Source organism: Manacus vitellinus, unplaced genomic scaffold, assembly GCF_001715985.3.
Source record: "Manacus vitellinus isolate BGI_N305 unplaced genomic scaffold, ASM171598v3 scaffold_0_pilon, whole genome shotgun sequence".
NCBI lineage: Eukaryota > Metazoa > Chordata > Aves > Passeriformes > Pipridae > Manacus > Manacus vitellinus.
The window spans coordinates 18,190,118-18,209,798 of record NW_021938789.1 but is presented as its reverse complement, the minus strand read 5'-3'; the positions used below and the strand labels follow the sequence as shown (position 1 = coordinate 18,209,798).

Sequence of the window (19,681 nt, the reverse complement as noted above, 5' to 3'; positions counted from 1 at the left end):
AACAGTGTTTGTGTCACTATGTGGCGACAATCCCAATATATTTCTCAGTACCAAATGCCATAGCATTAATGTTATGATTTGCCAGGGGTGGAGTAACTGTGGTGCAGCATACAGACCTTGCAAAAATAAATTATACAGTTGATGTCTACTGAACACAAGCATAATTGAAAACATGATTTTTTGTGAACATACTGTTTACTGAGCACATTTTACTGCTCTTTCCTAACTCGGGGTTCATCTCTATCATCTAAGTTAATTTTCTTTGTGATATTCAGTGTTTGTGCATGGGGAAAACTGCAGGTCTGTTTTGCAGTGCGGAGGGGGAGAGAATTTAAAGCGTGCTTTGCAGCATGTTTTAACATGCCCAAGCTGCCATAGTCCAGCAGCAGTTCATGACACCTGCCTGGTTTGGGAAGATCCCTGCACTGTGATACACAGATCCGTCTGTTCTGCTTTTGCTTCTCCTCTGTGCCCATTGTTGAATGCAGATGGTTTTAAGGATGTAAACTGAAGGTGGCTGCTCGGGTTACTCAGTCTGTGCTCATCTGATTCCCAGCCTCCCATTGCTTTGCATCTCCCACTGCCACAGAGGATGGCTGTGCAGGTTTCTTCTGGTAACCTGCACCTTTGCAAGCTCAGTAGTTTTCATTATTCTCTTCCTGACTCTTCATAAATGAAAACTTTAGTATGTGACTTGGTTTTGTTTTGCAGCTTGCCTGATTTCTGCAGCAACCTGAAGGAGAGCTGGTGCCCAGGACTCTAGAACTTGGTGCTTTAGTACAGGCTTTCCACCAACAAGCTGGGAAGAGTAAGTAACCTGTTCCATTTCTGGGGATCCTGTGGGGTGGGAAGACTCTTTCTGAACTTTCATGTACTATGTCTTAAACACTAAATTTTCTAGGTTTCTCCCAGCACAGAGACTGGAGGTACCTGTATTTCTGTGCAGTATTTACATTGTTTATCATGATGTTAATGAACAAAACTGGTCCAGTTCTTGTAGTACTCCAGCAAGAGTTCATGCTTTATCCGTTTCTGCAGTTTATCTGTTCTGTGACTTGCTGTGCACCTCACGTGGGAAAAGGCTGTACACATTCATCGTAGTGCTGCTCCTGTATGGTGTCAGTAATGCTATCTGTTAATGGGGACACCTGTGTTGGATATCAGTGTCCTGTGCAGTTCAAGAAGTGCAGTCTCCTGTGACATATCCAAATGGTTCTGTGGGGGTCTCAGGGTTGGAGTGAGCCCCACAGCAGCAGTACTTTGTGACTCCAGCTGAGGCTGTCTATGTGGAGGGATTACCTGGTGACACGCTCACCACCAGCTTCTGCTGCTATGGCTATCCCTTCCTTCTCGCGTAACTTTGCAGGCTGGGGATGTACTTACCAGTACCTGGCAAGCCACAGGGTTTCTCATCTTCAGAAATAAGATATGCAAGAAGTCTGGAACTGTCTACTCATAAAGAAAGTGCTGTTAGCTGGAAGTCTTGGGCTAAGCATGTGTGTAGGTTTGTCTGTGCCATACAAGTAGTCATATTGGCAGAGCTCTGCAAAAAACCTGCACTGTTTGCTGACAGAAGCAGTAAGTTTTTCCATCAGGATTTCCTTTCTACCCTCCTGAAATGCAGCAGCACTCTTCTGGGCTTTTGCTGATGTGATCCTTACCAAGGGTGTTATGTTGTACGGTTCTAATTTGTGGAGGTGAGCTGGCAGAGCTTTCAGTTGCATGTGAGCCTTGTAGCCACTGAGAAATCTTATGCATGCCTTGAGTTCTTGCTTTACTTGTGGGGTGCACAGCTGCAAACTCTCATCCTGTGAGTTTCCACTTCAGCTGGTTAGCTAAAATATAGAGAGAAGATAAATGCCAGTATCTAGACACAGATTTAGAAAATGATCTTTCATGCTTCATATTACTTTTTGCAGAGAATTCCTTATTTAGAAAGAACTTCTCATCCTGAAGAATTTCAGAAGTTTTAGGGTTTGGGGTTTTTTTTGTTAATTTTGTTTTTTCCTCCCTAAATAAAGCTACACTCCAATGAGATATTTATTGTTAAAGCAGTCTTTGCACAAAGGGAACGATGAGACTCTAGCCAGCCTGGGCTAGTCTCGTGTTGGTGTGCAGTTGTTTTAGCCAGTGCAGTAAAGATGGCTCTTATGGAAAGGCTCAGGGTTAATCTTGGTCTTCATGCTTTTTGTGTATGTTAATCAAGCAGGTTTAGTGGTCCGTAATACACACGAGGCTTGGGCTAATGATGCAACTTCTTTTTTCAGGTTGTTTTGATTTAGTCTCTATACCTACTTGACAGAGCCTCAATTATTACGTGGGAATCAAGCAGTATTCTTCTAAAACATAGAGTTGTCATGCAGATTATTAATCAGCACAGGCTATCAGAAAGTTCCTGTTATGTTATCATCACTTAAAATCACAGAATTATAGAATGATTAGAACTAGAAAGAATAGCTGCTTGTTTGTGAAAGATGTTATTTATAAAATCAGGCTAAGTTTTGGTGCTTGATTTTGTTAACAATATGTAGTGAAGGAAACCCTGGGGGAACTTCTCCAGTTGCAGCAGGTGAATGGAATAGCCTCTGCTTCTGCTCCCAGTGCTGTGATTATTTGTCATCACTTTTGCCACTGGTAACAGCAGCAGCAGGTGTAGTACTGGGTAGTGTAGCTAAATGATACTTAAATAAATAAATAAATTTCTTGCTATATTGATAGCAGTTGTTCTTGCAAGCCAAGGACACAGCTCTTGCCTTGAGGAGGAGAGGGTGTTGTGGAGAGGAGAGATCTGAAAAGAAATAATTGAATTGTAGCTGGTTGATTGTCTTCAGGTGGTATTTTATTGTCCCCCTACTCATCTTACTTGTCAAAAAATGGAGAAAGGCACCATGAGGTAGAAATTAACAGCGTTTTAGAAAATGTTAAATAAATTGCTTTTTTTAATGGAGCATTGCAATATTTAATGTGATTATTCATGGCTCGTGATTAGGAAGCATCAACAGCAACATGAAACTATTCTGATTATTCTGACAGATGTTTAATACTAAAAAATATGGTTTTTTTCTAAGAATAAGTTCTTCCATCAAGAAAGATAGAACTCTTATGAGATAACTGCACATAATGAACCCTATCTTGGCTGCATCCTAAAAGGCTGACCATATTTCAATATGCTACACAATGGTTTCAAATACTTTTTCAGTTCAATAAAGCTACAAATCCTACATTATATAATTTGGTTGTCTCCTCTAGACATTGTTTTTGAGGGAAGGTGAGGCTAAGCAAGTACTTTGACAAAAAAATTCAATACAATTTTCAGTGCAATTACTACTTCATTAAATTTTTCAGAAGTTGTTTAGCCTGGGATTGTTTATCCTGGGGAAAAGGAGGCTCAGGGAGGACATTATCACTCTACACAACTACCTGAAATGAGGTGGTAGCGAGTGGAGGTTGGCCTCTTCTCCCAGGTAGCAAGTGACAGGACCAGAAGAAATGGGCTCGAGTTGCACCAGGGGATGTTTAGGCTGGATATTAAGAAAGATTTCTTCACTGAAAGGGTTGTCAGGCATTGGAACAGGCTACCCAGGGAAGCGATGGAATCACCTTCCCTAGAAGTGTTCTGAAGACATGTGGACATGGCACTTGGGGGTATGGTTTAGTGGGGAACATGGCAGTGCTGGGTTAGTGGTTGGACTGGATGATCTTAAAGGTCTTTTCCAACCTTAATAATTCTATGACTTTATGATTCTGTTTTGTTATGACACTGATACATTAATCATGAGGTTTTGTTATAAAGCTATAGAGGTAGTTTGTGTGGTTTCCTCCTAGAAAGACCTAAAAACCACTGGGGTTTTATTTCCTATTTCATTAACTTAAAGTAATTTTTTCCCTGTGATGCTACAGAAATTACTCTTTCCACCATTTATTTATTTACTAAAATGCTGAGGGTTTTTATGGCTGATGAACAACTGTTTAGTCAAGAGATGTTGTATGAGAGTTCTCTATGTTGAATGGCTCTGCCATAAAACCTCCCAAAACTGGAAACAGAGGAGAGGTTTATTTTGTGTACTCTCTTTGTATACTACAGCACTGTTGTCCTTATAAGTTCCTCATGACTTTGACTTTCTTTTCCCTTCATATCCTTGTGGGTTAAAAACCAAAACAAGCCCCAGAGATCTGAATTGTTTTCTAATAAGAAATGTAAATGAGTTGCTTCCTACAAATAAGACTCTAGTCCTTCCTTCAGCTCAGCAGCAAAAAGATGATGTTGGAAAGAGATGTAGCAGTTGTCGAGTTTATGACAAACTGAGACATTCAGACACATGCTTGGGAGCTACACCTAAAAAATGGGACTTTTAATGGGGGGGGTGGGGGAAGTAATAGAGATTAAAATCCTGAATCATACCTCATATGCTTTCAGTCATTCCTGGATTCAACTGCTTCACAGAAGTAAGAAAGCTAAGAAATTGTGCAGAAGGCAGAGTGAAAAATCTGTTCACAGTTTCTTCCAAATCCTATTAGATGAAAACCATGTTATCCTTTGAAACAAGATACCCTAGGTCTTAGGTGATTTTTTTTTTTGTTGGCTTTGGTACTTTTGAAAAAAAAACAACTTTAGACATTCTTGTTATTCACTAACCATCTTTATAACCCTGCTAGATTTTTGTATTTTTTTTTTTGAATCTAAACTTTCTTATTAACTTCTTTGTGAATTGCACAGAAAAATGTCGATTAAAAAAAAATCACCTCCCGTTCAGATTCTTACTTGCATCATATTACACAATTTGTAACTTTTAAGGTAGTGTTAGATGATTTTATACAGTTTTGGAGAGTCATTCTTGGACCACCTTTCTCCGATATTAGGCTGGAAATTAGAACTTGTTCCTTGTGCCAACATTACACTTTGAAGTTTTTGTTTCTTCTCTTGGCCTTCATTTTGCTGTAAGACAAACCTTTAGTATCCTTGTACAAGGCAGAAATCTATCACCTTGATTATCTTCCAATTCCCTGTATTTTCCATTAATCCCTGGTGTGTGAGGGACCAGATGCTACCAGGCTGTTTCAGATGAGGTCTGGATGTTACCTCCCACAACCGTATCAGTGTTTTCCCAGCTCTGCAGGACAGATTGTAACCAGAGAACAAATTTGCTTGTCCCCATGCATACATCAGACTGGAAGCTCAGAGCAGCACCCTGCTATGTAGCTGGGTCTCCTTCCATCGTATCCAAACATTTGAATCACAGCCCAACACTGACAGCAGAATTTCTTAGTGATTCTATGAATAAATGACCTTGTGCTTTGTTCTTTATTACATTTCTGTTATGCTCCTTATTGACATCCAGTTTTCCTTTTGGTGATTCGATCTTTCTCTTTGCAGCAAAATTTTTTGTCACCAGATTTCACTGATACCTTTTGTGGCAGGATCATTAATGACAATATTAATTGAAAATTCCTTTTATCATTCAGTATTTTCCACTCTGTTGGTTAATTTGTGTTTTCCCTCCTCTGTGGTAAACATTTTGTGGTTCCTTCTATGCATCAAAGCTCCTGTACAAGAGCTTTGATAATTGTCCATTCCCTAAGTCTTCCTTATTTTACTGTCTCTGAAAAATACTTGAAAATACTTGGGCTTGTCTGGGCTGCTGAAGTTTGTATACAGCATCTGAGATCAAAATCAAGTATGGAGAAAGCCTGTTTTAGTGTCTTACAGCCTTCCATTGCCACAGGTAAAATGAAATTTTGTTAAAGTAACAGTTTACTTAATTATCATTCCTCTGCTCTAAATTGTATTTTAGCTGGTTGTCCAGTGGTCAGGAAGCAACTACACACAGAAAAATATAAATACATATAAAGGTTTAGCTATATTTATATGAGTCATAGGTTTATATAATAAATATATATTTAATATAAAAATGATTGTGTAAACTTTTAGAAGAATCCCTATCTTGAAGCATCAAAATTCAACCCACACTGCATTTGTTACTGCATCTGCTACCACCAGGTCCCCAAGGAGCAGCAACAGCTAATGCTGTGACTGTTGCATTGCAGACAAGGGATATGTGCTTGAGTTCAGTAAAAGTAGGAAATTCTGACAAGAGGAATGAGTAATAAGTTACAAACAGAATTCTTATGGTTTTGTTTTGTATTTTGCTTTTGAGATAGAAAGTCACTGTTTGGGACAGAGATAAGGAAAGTCACAGAAGGTATCTGCTGCTGATGGAACAACTGTTCCAGAAGGAACTGTTTAAAGAAATGTCAGTGCAGGTTTTTTTGTATTGCTTTACAATTCTCTTCTTCTGTCCTCACACCCTGAAAACCAACTGAGTTCAGTTCTGTTATGCTCAACTTATCTTTTGAGGGCTTTCTACTGTTCATGGGAGTTAGAAACAGCATTGGCTTGAAATCCCAGACTTTGAGCAGTAGGTGGGTTCTGCTGTGCTCATTGCTTCCATGAAAGGGTAAAACACAGGGAGTTTGGATTAGATCATTTAGATGCAAACGGACAAAATAGGTAAACTGGGAATTTTTGTCTTGAGTAATAATACAAAGTCATTCTCTTAAGATATGTTTCAGCATTAATGTAGGATAGCAGCAAGATCTAGAATGTGGTGGGTTTGGTTTTGTTTTTCTGTCTGGAGAGGTGACAAACTTTTTTAGTTTTGGAGATAGAAGTTGTAGCTCATCCCAGTAGTTATTTGAGAGCTGGCAAACACAGAAATTACAACATTTTTCTGGGGAATCTGCTTCTGTTTTGTCTAAGAATTGTCTTCCAGTTTTTGCATCCATTCTTGGAAGGACAGCAACAACATTGTGTTCATTCCTATAAGATACAGGGAAGGGGGAAGTGAAGAGTAGTGGTGAAATGCTACAAGAGAAAACTTGGCTTACTTGGAAAGCTTCCCACTGAAAAAAAAAAGCATGGTGGCATTTCTGACTTCAGCAGAAATAAACATCTTCTCATTTAGAAATACTGTTTTTACCTGACAGTCAGCTTTGAAAAATATTTTTCATGGATTTTGATGTAAATGAGGTTCAGAATGTGTGTTTGAAATACTACTTGGTTTAGATGTTGCAGGGAGATCTGTTTTACCCAGCTATGATTGCTTTGATCGTGTAATACCTTTGTACTCCAGTACAGTTCTGTAGCTTGCCAGGCTTCCTTCTGGCTTACAGCCTAACCTGGCTGCAGCCCCAGAGGCTCAGAGCACCACAGTTCTTTTTTTTAATCTGCAACTTTGTTTCTACTTAAAAAATTCTCACTAATGAGCAAGTAAAATTGAGATTGTTAGCTGATATCAGTTGAGATAGCTGCACTGGAGTGAATGAAGTTAACTCTATTTATAACAAACTTGCCTGTATTATAGATGGTGCTTTTCTTTGTGTTAAAATATATATTGACTGTATAGTTGTACACAGAATGTTCTGATGTTTTCTTTTATTGTTTGGTTGAACAAAATCTGCATTAAGATAACAATCCATAATAAATATAAAAAGCATGGGTGTTTTACTGAGAAAGCATGTATCGTCTGTGCAGGGGATTAAGGTCAAGGGACCATGAGTGTCTTGAATTCAGCTTGCTCTATATGATCTGGCTGCAGAAGTACTGAAATGCTAAATTTCAGAAAAACACACTTCTGATGAATTAGGGACTGTAAAGCAAAGCCTTAAACATGAATTGGGGACACAGTAGAAGTTTTGTTCAAGTGACTAACACTGATGATATCCACCAGAACAGTGAGAAATTGAAGCATCCATCCCCACATGATGTATGGGAACCTCAACTGACCAGGCAGGTGACACAGTACCTGGAAAAGATAACTAAGAATAAGAAAAACCCTCATGAAGGAATTCTCAAAAATGGAGAAGAGGGAAAGCATCCAAACAGAAACTTGTTAGGGGAGAACTTAGAAGCACAAAAGCAGCAAAAAAGTATACAGGACAGAGAAGTGCAAGCAAGAATGCCTGCAGGCAACAAGAATTTGAGTAGTGAGAATTTGCTGAAAGGAGAAATGATGGAATTGCCAGACTTCCTGGGCAGGACAGGACTTTACAGATCTCTGAGCATGTCTACTATTAGAACCAAGTGTGGTAAACCCATGGCAAATGCGGCAGGGCTGGAGTGCAGGCAGGACACCCCCTTGGCTGTGGGATTGTGGTTGTCTTTCCGGTTCCCAGAAAGCTTTTATCCTGTGCCAGTAAATGGCGATGACAGGGAGTGAATCCTTTGGAAAGCAGGGTGGCTCCCTGCCTCTCAGCAAAGGTAGGTGGAGGGGACAGCATAGCCTCCTCAGTCTGAGTGCTGCCAGACAAAACTGGAAAGGCAGATAAGGTCTCTTGGGTAACAGAAGACTTGGAAAAATATGTCCCTGAAATGAAAATACCTATTTTTAAAAAAAGATGTGGTTATTAGATGAAGAATAATGATTATGAATCATTAATGACCTGAAAGAAGGTCACACTTGCAATGATAGAAGATATCTGGCTGGTACAACATTGTACTTTCTCCAAGAGGCAGTTTGGCTTGAGAGATGTGCATCCAATAGCTGTTCACAATACAGAAAATGAATGTGCTGTCTCTATGTGCCTCCAGAAACTAGCAGCACAAATTCCTAATGGCCTGGCTGGCACTTTACTTTTTTGATTAAATTGCCTTTCATTACGGTTGTCATGCAGGTGATGCTGCCCGTCACTCCTTTGAAAGCAGGTAAAGTGAAAAGCGATTGACTGTGGGAAGCATTTTTGCATTAAATATGCAAATATGTACGTATGTACACAAAATTTCTGTGTATGTACAATTGTACTTTCTTATTTCAAAATGAGCCATCCACCAGCCTTACAGGCTGATTTTTAAATTTATTTTATTTTTTTATATCAACCTCTTTTAGTATCTGAACCCTTTGCTATAGTGGGTCTGCTTTGTTTGGGACCTGTGGCCTGAGTGTGTTTTTAAAGCAGTGCAAGGCGTTCCTCTTACACATTCCCTAGCAGGGCTATTTCCTGGTATTCAAAGCAAGACTTTAAAGGTGGGATTGTGTTGTTTGTTAGAATATCACTCAGAGAGTGCTGGAATGTAATTTTTTTGAGTAGTTGTCCCTTAAGAAACATCATACAATAACCTTTTCTTTCCCGACACTGTGTGTAGCTGTTCCTTGCAAGTGTTGTGATGTAGTCAGTCACACTTGGATGACTTCTGTAGGTAATTTGCAGTCATATCCTTTTTCTTGAGCATGTGCAGGTAGGTTTGCTGGCACAATTCTTTTTATGAGATAATAGCAGCCAGTGTGAATGTACTTACATTTGTGTTCAAACACACACGTATTTATAGCAAACGTTGCTTGTAGAGAACCACAGAAGATTAAGGAGTCAACTGACCTCCTAAACAGCAGCATGCATGAAAAAATAAATTTGGAGGAAACTCAAAATACGTTCAATGACCATTAATAGTATGGAGGTTGGACTATGAGTTGTTTGTCCTCAAACAATAGGAATTAGTTCAGACAAACTGGACGCTGTGTGCCTTGTCTTATGGACAAAACTTTTTTTTTTTGACACTCTCATTGGAAAAGAAACCCACAAACAGTACCAGAACTTAGTTTTCCTTTTTTTTCCCATAGTGTCAAAAGATTAATACAAGTAAATTGAAACTATTACGTAGCAGTCATAGAAACCAAGAAACATAGAAGCGTTGCAACAAAAGAGGCTCTGTAAAGAAAGATGACAGTCTCAGTTGAAAGTCATGGCAGGCCTCTTTGCAAGATGATTTATGTCCTCATTATGTGTGATGATGAGTAGCTGGTACCTCTGTCACCACAGCTCCTAAAAAAGACTTGGCATGACGTGAAGTGGGTAATGCTTTCCAGTGCTGCCCTGGGTGGCAGGTATGCAGTGGTAGTGCTCAGGTTTTGTTTCCATGGTTGTTTGTAACTGCTGCATCGTGGGGCTGGTCACCTGAAATGAATCAGGGAAGATTATCAGAAGTGAACAAAAGAAACAACCAAGCCCTTCAGGCAGAACTCTATCAAGTTATGTCTTGAAGAGAAGTCATAAGGCTATATGTCCATTGTACTACATATACAAACTACATGGTGTATGTATAGTTTTTAAAATTAACTATGAAGGTGTAAAAATCACTATAAAACATGTTTAAAGCAGTTTTCAAGTAGAATAATATGCAAAAAACCACAGAAAGCTGTTACAAAACACATATTTTACAAAACAAATGTGAGTGATCAGGTTAAAAACTAATAAGAAGACCTGATCTGACGTATTAGGTACATTCAGGTTTAACTCAGATTTATGTGCAGGTTTGGATATCTAAGTCATGTACATTTAAAAACAAAACCAAACCCAAACTTCTACGTGCATGATACTTGGGCTTTTTGAAAACAGTATTCGAGACCTCCTTCCATTTTGTTTATCATTCTCATGGATGTATATGGAAAATAAGTGCTAGTTTTCAGATGCTTTTAAAGCTATGGCATTTGGATACCAACAAGGTCACCTGCCTTTCTGTGAGAGTTCCCTGAGCTTGCTGAAATCCAGAAATGCCCTTGAGATTCATCTCAGTGGATGTGCTTAAAGAAAAGGCAGGCCGTTTTGGCTAGTCTGGTCACAATTCAAAAATGGTTCTTGGGGAAAAAAAACAAAACAAAATAAAACCAAACCAAAACAAACCCCACGAAAAAAAACCCCAAAATGCAAGCAGTGTCTTCATTCAAGATCTGGGTATGTCCCTACTGGTATGTACAACCCAGTATCAGTATTATTTTGCAATGTGGTTTAACTTCACTTAGTGTATGGCACTTGCTTCTAAATTGGCCTTCGATAGTTGGCCTTAATCCAGGTTGTAAATATTTGAAGTTCCTTTATACAGTAACTGATGAAACTTTTGCTATAATGAGAATGTATCTTTATGTCGTCTTTTCCACTGAGATTTCTGGGGTTTTAAAATATGATATATAAAAATGGTCATACCTTTTGGTCCCCACCTGACCTCTTCAAAGAGTGGTTTCTTCCCACAGTGGGCACTCTACTTCAGGAGGACCATACTGTGCTTTAGCTGTTTGAGAGCGTAATTGTGAAGTTTGGGACTCTTAATTTATATATCTATTAGGATTTTTTGTTATGGTATGGTGCAGAAGGCAGTGGTACTAGGTAGGGAAGGAACAGTGTGTCTCAACTGTAGACAAATATTTGATATAATTTAGATAGTGTTATAGCTTTGGAAAAGTGTACACGTTCTAGAAAGACAGGAATGCATTTATGAAAAATGAGTAATCTTGCAGCTCCATACATACTGATTGAATTTTTTCACAAGTTAGGGAAAAGAATTGTAATACTGTCATCCGGTTACAGGTTTTGTTTTCCCCTCAGTAAATGTTTTTTTATCCTTGCACAGCTAAAAACTGTTCTGATGTCTTTTGTTATGAATTATGAACTTGGTCCATTTGGGATGAGAAAAGACTTAACTTTTTTCTACTAATAAGTGTGTATTTTTAGTTTTATTCCTATAGACCAGGAAAGGGGAAGCAGCCATCTGCAGCTTTTTTCCTTGTACAACATGTGTTGAATTAGTAGGCCACCACAGAAATTTGAAGAGATCTGTTTGGCCCATGGCAAGGAGTTGTCCCATATTGCCCTGCAAAAGAAATGCAGGAGTTTTTGACTGAATGTTAATTTTACTGCTTACCACTCACTTTTCATCTTAACAGCCAGAATTCTTTTAGTGACAGGAGAGTACTGTCTCATTGATTGACTGAACTTTCTCCATTGAGGGGAGTTGAACAGGACATGCTTTGTTAGCACTGATTTGGAAAATAATGGAGATCTTTACCTGTTTTTTGCACTGTCAGATATGCAGGCTTGTAGGTGTCTATTTCAGGAGTAATTTACAGAGGCTGTAGCAATGTTATGCAAATGCATTTTAAGTCATCTTAAACTCAGACTGCCATGGTCTCGTTCTTTCCACTTGCCCTCACTAGCTACCAATACTTGTGCAACCACCATGAGCCAGTTCAGGAGCCTAAGCTGACTGAAAATATGTCTGTATATGGAGTTTTCAGCTGTGTTGGCTCCCAGACCAGCTCACCAGAGAATTGCATGGATGCCAATATATATAAAAGGCTTATCTAATTCAGGAACTCAGGCGGGGAACTGACATGTCTGAAGATTTGTGGAACTCTCCCCGTTTTGGTGCAGTGCTATTTCATCTCTGTCCTGATATCTCTATTTTCTGGATAGAACAAGTATGTTCTTGTCGCTGCAGCCTGAGACAGTAAAAATCCTTAATGAATTAGGAAAAACACTCCTCAGAATTTGTTGCTTGCCTTGGTCTTTCTAGCAAGGGAGGGAATGAAATAAGAGGAAATGTAGCTTTACAAATTGTGTGGTTTACATGCAATATGTATTGGAAGACATCTGGGAATATGAAGGCTATTCAGGTAGACTAAGAAAAAGGTAAAGCTGAAAAGCAGCTGAAATCCATATTTTACTACAAAATCCTGCACAGAAGAAAGATACAATGGGACTTGTTTTTAGATTAAAACGTTTTATGCTAATAATTTGACAGGTTCAATAGCATTTCAATTAAGACTTTCAATTTGTTATTCCTAACTGACCATAAGATGTACCATGCATTTCCTTGTTTGATTGGTGTTTTGATACTTCAAGAAAATTGATGTACAAGTCAATATCCTGCATTCCTGTAAAGACACTGTGTTTTTTAGGGACATATTCAAAGTGATCAATGTTATGTAGCACAGATAAGTTTTCCTTCTATGGCAAGCTGTTCATAAACTTGTTGCTTAACAATTGCTTCACAGAATTTAAGACGACATTGTTATTAAATCTCACCTACTGGCTAACTCTGTTAAAAGCCAAAAGCAAACTCTTGCAGTGTTTGTTGTTTAGTCAGTATCGTGGACCAAAAGAAGCTACAGTATGACTTGAGACTTCTTTGTGCCTCAAAATTTATGTGAGCTTATTAATGAAGGACAATCACTAATAATAAATTTGTGCTTGCATGTACAGCACAACAGTTCATCTCCTCTGACAACATGACTATGAATAATTTATAGATGTAGTTATCCTGAAATTTGTAGGGGTCATTAGCATTTTAATGAAAAAGATACAACTGTTGTACTAAATCTTCACTTTTTTTTTTCCTCCCTCAGTTAAGAATTTCGATCTGTACTTGGAAAGCAGCTGACAGCGTGTGGTAATGTGCTGACTGGCACTATGGGCAGACGGTACCCAGGGGCTCACTATCGGCCAAGCAGCTCATGTATGTATGCAGTTGGTCTAATTTATTTGTTGCTTTATTACATTTAAAGGCTCCTAAGCCTGTAAGTTTTGAAATAGTATTTATAAAGAATGCTGACGTGTTCTAATCAATGCCAGCCTTCCTGTGTGTGTACCCAAATGATAAGTATATTGATCTATGTTTAAACTGCAGAGGTGTTTTCTAGAACTTTAGAAAGCAGCTTGCCCTGTGACTTGACCAAATCTACTGCAGTGTGCTGTGTTCTGTGCTGTGTTTTGTGTTCAGGTTCTCCAGCTTCATTTATTATAGGGTTCCAAAGTTAGCTGCTATTCTTCTTCACTTCCATCCCAGGTTTTCAGTACCAGATACCTTCAAATTAACAAGCTACTTGAGTTCATCCTAAAATGTCACTTTGCGCTATAGCTTCACTTGCTTACACACCGCAACTAACATCTCCAGTTCAGATTATTTATATGCTTGAGTTCAATATTACTCACGTTGTTTTTTCCTCTGAATTGTATCCTATTGTATTATATTATATCAACTCTTACTGAAGGTTGTCTTCTGTAAAAGTGCAAAGGCAGCTCCTAAAATTTATCACCTCACTCCTTCTATCAACCAGCATAGTGCAGTGGTTTCACAGTGCAGACTGTGGGAAATGAGCTGATGTGACATTGCTGGAGAGCTGTGTGGGGTAGTGCACCACCTCCAAAAGGCTGCTGCTGGTCCTCGTGCACTTTCAATTGATCCCTCAGACTGCTGAGGTGAAGTTGTAGTAGGCTAACTTCAGGATTCACTCTTCCTTCTGCTGTAGCAAAGAATATGATCCCACATGGCTTTTCTTGGTGTCAGAGCCGGCTTGGTAAGCTCTCACTTCTGTATTTTTCTTTCTGTTCCTTAAAAAACTTCTTTGAAACCCTTGATCACTCCAGGCATCCAGCTCCACACATACTTGTGTTTGCTGATGCAAGGAGGAAACTGCAGTGAGAATTTACAGCTGTGGCAGGACAGAGACTTCTATAGTGGCTTTGCCATTGGGCATGAGGAGCTGCATGGTGAGATCCTATATTCAGAACTTGACTTTGTGGGTTTTTTCTAACCACAAGGCTAAATCCTAGGAAGTACTAAGGCATGGTTATTCTCTGCTGCTGCACACTAGTCATAGATGTCATGCAGGTATGTTAAAATGGTGTATTAAAGCCAACTTAGATACTATGTTTCCAAGGAGTTTTTTGAGGGATATTCTCTGTACTAGAATGGAGGAAATAAATGGTTGTTACAGTTTTGACAGGTCTTTGATGGTCAAATACTAGAGTACTGAGTTGGACTGATCTGTTGGAATCACTTGACATTAAATCTAGACATTCCAACATTAAATCTGGCCTTCCAACATTTCCGCTCAGCATATGGCGGAATGATATTATCATTGTACATGTACAATGATATTCACATCCCATGCCTTGGCTTGAAGCTCAGAGCTTTAAAATTATCTAGTGTAGAAGTATCTAATCAAATCCATTCCTGCTTAGAGAGAACAAGTAACGAGCATTAGATTCTTACCAGAAGAGCCTAAAATGTTTTTCCTGTAGTCTAGTTGAACAGTTGCAGAAAGTGGAGAAGTGGAATCGTTTGCCTGGGGAAACCCTGGGGCTCCTATCATCTGCCAGGGCCAAAACTTGCATCAGAATGAACTGGCACCAGAATTCCTTCAGTTTGAGAATAGAGATATCAAAATACCTAATTCATGCTTGCTTTATGCTTCTATTAAGATAAGTTTTCCCTTTCCTTAAGCTGTCAGGGTTTTTAAGCCAGGAAACTTTCTTTGGTTTTTGCTTTTGTTACGGTATGATTTGTGCAGCTTCCTAACATAGCATAGGTGTTTTGGACATCCAACATTAATGGTATTGAAATTGGCCAGTATTTGGGAAATGTGGATCATAATCAAATCTCTGAAAGCAGATTAGATCTTGATGAAAGTGCTGGTAAAATACATGGTTTTACTTTTGTTTTCTTTGCGTAAATAGCGAGTAATTGCACCATCTCAGCTATTGTATTACACATTCACAGTTGTTGCAGTCTTAATGTAAATCAAGGACTTGGTGCAGCCTTAAGCTTTAGTCCCTAAATTTATCTTCTGTCTGTACATATGCATATTCCTAAATAAATGTGAAGGGGAGAATTAGGTCTGTGTGGAGTATAGCAGTTGTATTGTTTTCTTTGGTGGTAAGCTAATATTTCATCATTTGTTGAATGATTTCATAGATTTAATTAATATAATAGTGTGTAGTCTTAGGAAAATAGCAAGAGGTTTTTTAATCAAGGAAACACATAACAGTTTAAATAGAAAATGGTTTATTTGAAACCCAGTGCTAGGAAATGTATTTCCTATACACTTACGGAAGGTTATGAAATAGGGAGGTGTGGAAAGCTGTGAATTTAATAGGTGCCTGCTAGTTTAGACTTTTAAAAAATGTAATTAAAGAGCAATGGTCTCCCTTGATTACTGTCAACAAGCAAAGTAGTCTTGGGTGTATCCCTGACTCTGTATAACACTGCTTGTCCTGACTTAACACTCCCTTGTGTGCTTTTTTGTTGGTTTTTCTTTTGTTTTCTGTATTTTTCTTGTGAAAAAATAAAGATTAAGGATGTACAGTCTCCAGCTACTGAGAAGCTAGGTTTTGTAAACAGACTTCTTTCATTAATTTCTCCCGAGCTTCATTTTTATTTATGTTTTTCTAATATTTGCTCACAAACCCCACTTTTCTGAATTGACTGCAGCAGCTCTTGTGAAAATGTGGTTCTGTTTGTGTTGTTTAGGTAGCTTCAAATTTTCTTTCGTACTAAAAAATTTTTCTCTTTGCACAGAGTAAAAGGTTTTGTATGTCTGGAAAAAAACCTTTTTTTTCCAGGATTTGTCCATGCATATATTGTCCACAGCATGACAACAACAAAAATAATAATAACAAAGCAGAGAGTTTTGTGAGAGTGCTTTAAGAAAAAAAGCCCATTTTTCAGAGGACATTGGAAGTGAGACAGTGCAGGAGTATGTGGGTGGTAGTTTTCAGTGCTTGCTAACTTTGGGACTGTGCCAGGGTGGACGTGCAGTCCTGGCGTAGCACGTCAGCATCCTCTGGGAGGACAGGACCCACTTGAACATGGAACTTTAAGACCAGCCCTTGCTGCCCACAGACTAAGGGCAGACCTGACTGAAGTTTTATTTCATAAACTTCTCTTGGAGGGTGACTTTTTTGTCCCAAGCAAACTTTTTTTGGGAAATACTGTTCTTCTGAAGTGTTCATATATCAAGAATGACGATGAAAGGAAACATCCCTCGTGAAATGGCACTCCCTTGGACTGCAGATGGGAGAGGTTTGAGTCTTGGCTCTTCATGATCATCTCCCATGCTTAAGCTGCTTTTATAAATAATTCAGAATGCTTGAGGGCAGAGAGAGAAAGGTTGATTTTATAATTTTGGAGTTTGATTTCCCTCCAGGAACTCAAATTCCTGCTCTGCCTCTATCTCTTCAGCTTCCCAAGGAGTGCCCAACTGTGCCCTTCTTTGGACTGGGGCAGGCCCTTGCTGCTGGGCTTGCAAGGGGGCCGTTTCATGAAACTGCTGGAAAGTCTTTGCTTCATTGCAGTGAAGTAAGGAAACAAATGTGAGAATGATGACATTGTAAATAACAGCAAACCACTGAAAGAAACCCAAAATTCCAGTCTTGCAGCCAGTGCTGGTAATTATGTTGCTAACATTAGCCCAAGATGAGGTGATGTGAAAGTGTACTGTCGTGTGGCTCTGTGGGCTTGGAGCCTCTTCTAGAGTAACAGGGAACTCACCCAAAGAGGCACCCTAACCTCAGAGAGGAGTCTATCTTCCATGCAATTCATGGTAGAAGCATCCCAGTAAAATTCTATGTCTGCAGTATCCTGCCCTGTATCTCCTGACCTTTGCTTTCCAGAGAAAGACATCTTGGTATAAACGAGACTCAAACTTTAGCACTGCTCAGACCATACTCTGCAGGGACAGTTTTCTGTAAAGTTGCTTTTAAAGCTCCACATAATGGCTGTGGGAAAGGCAGGAATACAGATGACTGATGGAGTGAAAATTGCCAAAGTACCCAGTGACACACACGTTGCTCTCCCCATTAAAGCCTCTCTTGTGTGGTTTTCTGCCTTTCCTCGGAAGCTGTGTGGAGACTGGCACAAGAACTTCATCAACCTCTTGGGTGATCCTGGTGAAGCCCCAAAGCACGTGCTGGTGTCCGCAGATAGGAGCTGACTCAGAGCCTGCAGATAAAAAGCTTTCTTTAAAGACTATGTAGTACTCCGAATGCATATTGTTGCTTCTGTGTTTATTTCTTAGCACAGTTAAATAGTACCCCTATCCCAGAGCTCTAACAGGTCCATTTCTTCTTCTTCAGGGTGGAATCAGAGGTGGAAGCTGAAGGTGTTACAATCCAATTATTGAAATTATTAGAGAGATGCCTCTGCCTGAATTAAGGTGCAAATAAGACCATATGCCGAAGTCAACAGTATGGATTTTACTTAATAGTTAATGACACGTTCAAGGAAGGAGAGAGAGATAGGGGAAAGAGGAGGGAGGGAGACAGAGAGTGACAGAGAAACAGATTAAGTAGAAAAAAGATATCACTACTCTGTAGATTCCAACGACATCCCATTGGTCCTCTTTTTTTGAACTTCTCTGTGGTTGCAGACTGTATCTATCAAGTGGTGGAGGGAAAGAGTCCACAAAACTCTCGTTTCATGGGGTTTATATTGTGCAGAGGCTGGGTGGAAATGCCCCCTGTACCTCTCCTGGATGATGTAATACTGGATCATGGAACATGTCATGAGTGAGACATTCTAAGATGCTGCAGCTGTCAGTGTAGTTGAATCGATCCTGGCCCGTTATGGTCATCACATAAGGGAGAATGTTGGCATAAGAAGGACTATTCTGTCTCATAGAATTTACCTCTTATCAGCCTCTTCCCTTACCTGGAAGTCCAGTTTGTAGCTTCAGGTATGCAGGCCCTTCTGGACCTGGGAGGCCACTCTGTGCATCACTAACAAAGCAGTCATCCAAGTGTTTGTGCCTCAGCACCAGGCTCCTACAGGACCTGGGCAGTTACTGCAGGTATTCGAATGTTAGCAGTTCAATCTCTTACACTTGTGGATACATTCTTCTCCTTTACCTGGGATAGTTGGACAGCAGTAACCCCTTATCTTATCTCAAGGTCCTTTCCAAGTCCAAATTAGGAGGCATATTCAGGGACAGCTTTGGTAGATGTGCAGCTGTGTCTTTGCAGTTTGTTACAGTGGACAAAAGTCTGTTGGTGATCTTAAAAATGTTTAAGCCCATTAACCATTTCAGTCTCTGACATAAAGTTTCCTTGTAGCTCCACTTGGGGTTGTGTATGTTCATGGGGAACCACCATGATACTGGATTTGAATAATGTGTCCGCTCTCACAGGAACTCTAGTTCCTTTGGTGTTCAAGTGCCTTGTGAAGATCTATGAGTTAGCAGATAAGAAAGAGAAGTGGAGAATTTTGGCTAGCATGTCAAGAACTCGAGATTCCTTGTTGCAGGCCAGTAATACTAGTAGTTTGTTTTTTCCACTTGTTCAATGTCTTCTACAGCCAAGTTTGCTGTTTGTTGAAACTGAATCTACTTTTAGCCACACTTCAGTGTAATTAATATAAATGCCAGTAAGTGCAGTTGCTTTTTTGTTATGTACTCCTTCCACTTTATTATGGATTGATTTGTTTAGTTTATGGGGACCATAAAGCAAATATGATACTTTGATTCCATTTACAAGCATGTGGTTTTGTTTTATATATGGGCACTATGGGTAGAGGTTTCTCAGCGTAGTACAACAACCTTCTCAAGGAGCTGCATCAGGCCAGGATTAAAGTTATTTCCGTATTCTAGTACCATAATGACATTGGGAGAGTTACTGTAGGGTATGGCTGTTCTAGTCATCTTTATGGTGTTCTGTCAACCTAAGCAGTACTGTAAGACTTGGTTTAGAAACTATTTGTATGTTTTGAAATACTTCTAATTTGTCCACTGAAGTTTGGTTGAAGACAATAATAGCTAAAAGCTACAAAAAGTAGTTTTGCAGGCACTTTTCAGACTTGCTGAAATGTATGTCTTTGTGTAATTAATCTTATTTTAGTGCAGCTTTTGATGAAAAAACAGACTAGAAATGTCAAGACCTTTTTTGGTTTGATGTAGTCTGTGCTCTGTTCTGTTACTAGAAGCAAGGGATATGTGGGTAGGACATGTGAGTCCAATTTTAAGACAGTTTTAGGAAATGTAGTTAAAAGTGCACAGATGTAATAACCTTACCTAGGTGAGATACAGAATGTTTTTAAAGTATGTGGAACACAAGCAATCTTGTCAATATGCAAAATCTTAATTTG

General features: G+C 39.2%; 1 protein-coding gene across 6 annotated transcripts in view; it reads left to right on the top strand.

The window, feature by feature from the left end:
- Positions 1 to 19,681, top strand: part of APBB2 (amyloid beta precursor protein binding family B member 2) — a 164,725-nt gene that overhangs the window by 44,700 nt on the left and 100,344 nt on the right. For 5 of the 6 annotated variants that reach the window (XM_008927420.3, XM_018068572.2, XM_008927419.3 and 2 more), the window contains exon 1: positions 13,174 to 13,279. Coding sequence is in view for 1 of the 6 variants with exons in the window: in XM_018068550.2 (XP_017924039.1) it covers positions 13,234 to 13,279 (46 nt within the window). In the remaining 5 variants the exon portion in view is untranslated. Of the gene's footprint in view, positions 1 to 711; positions 809 to 13,169; positions 13,280 to 19,681 lie in introns of those variants that run through there. The other variant, XM_018068550.2, reaches the window with a different exon arrangement.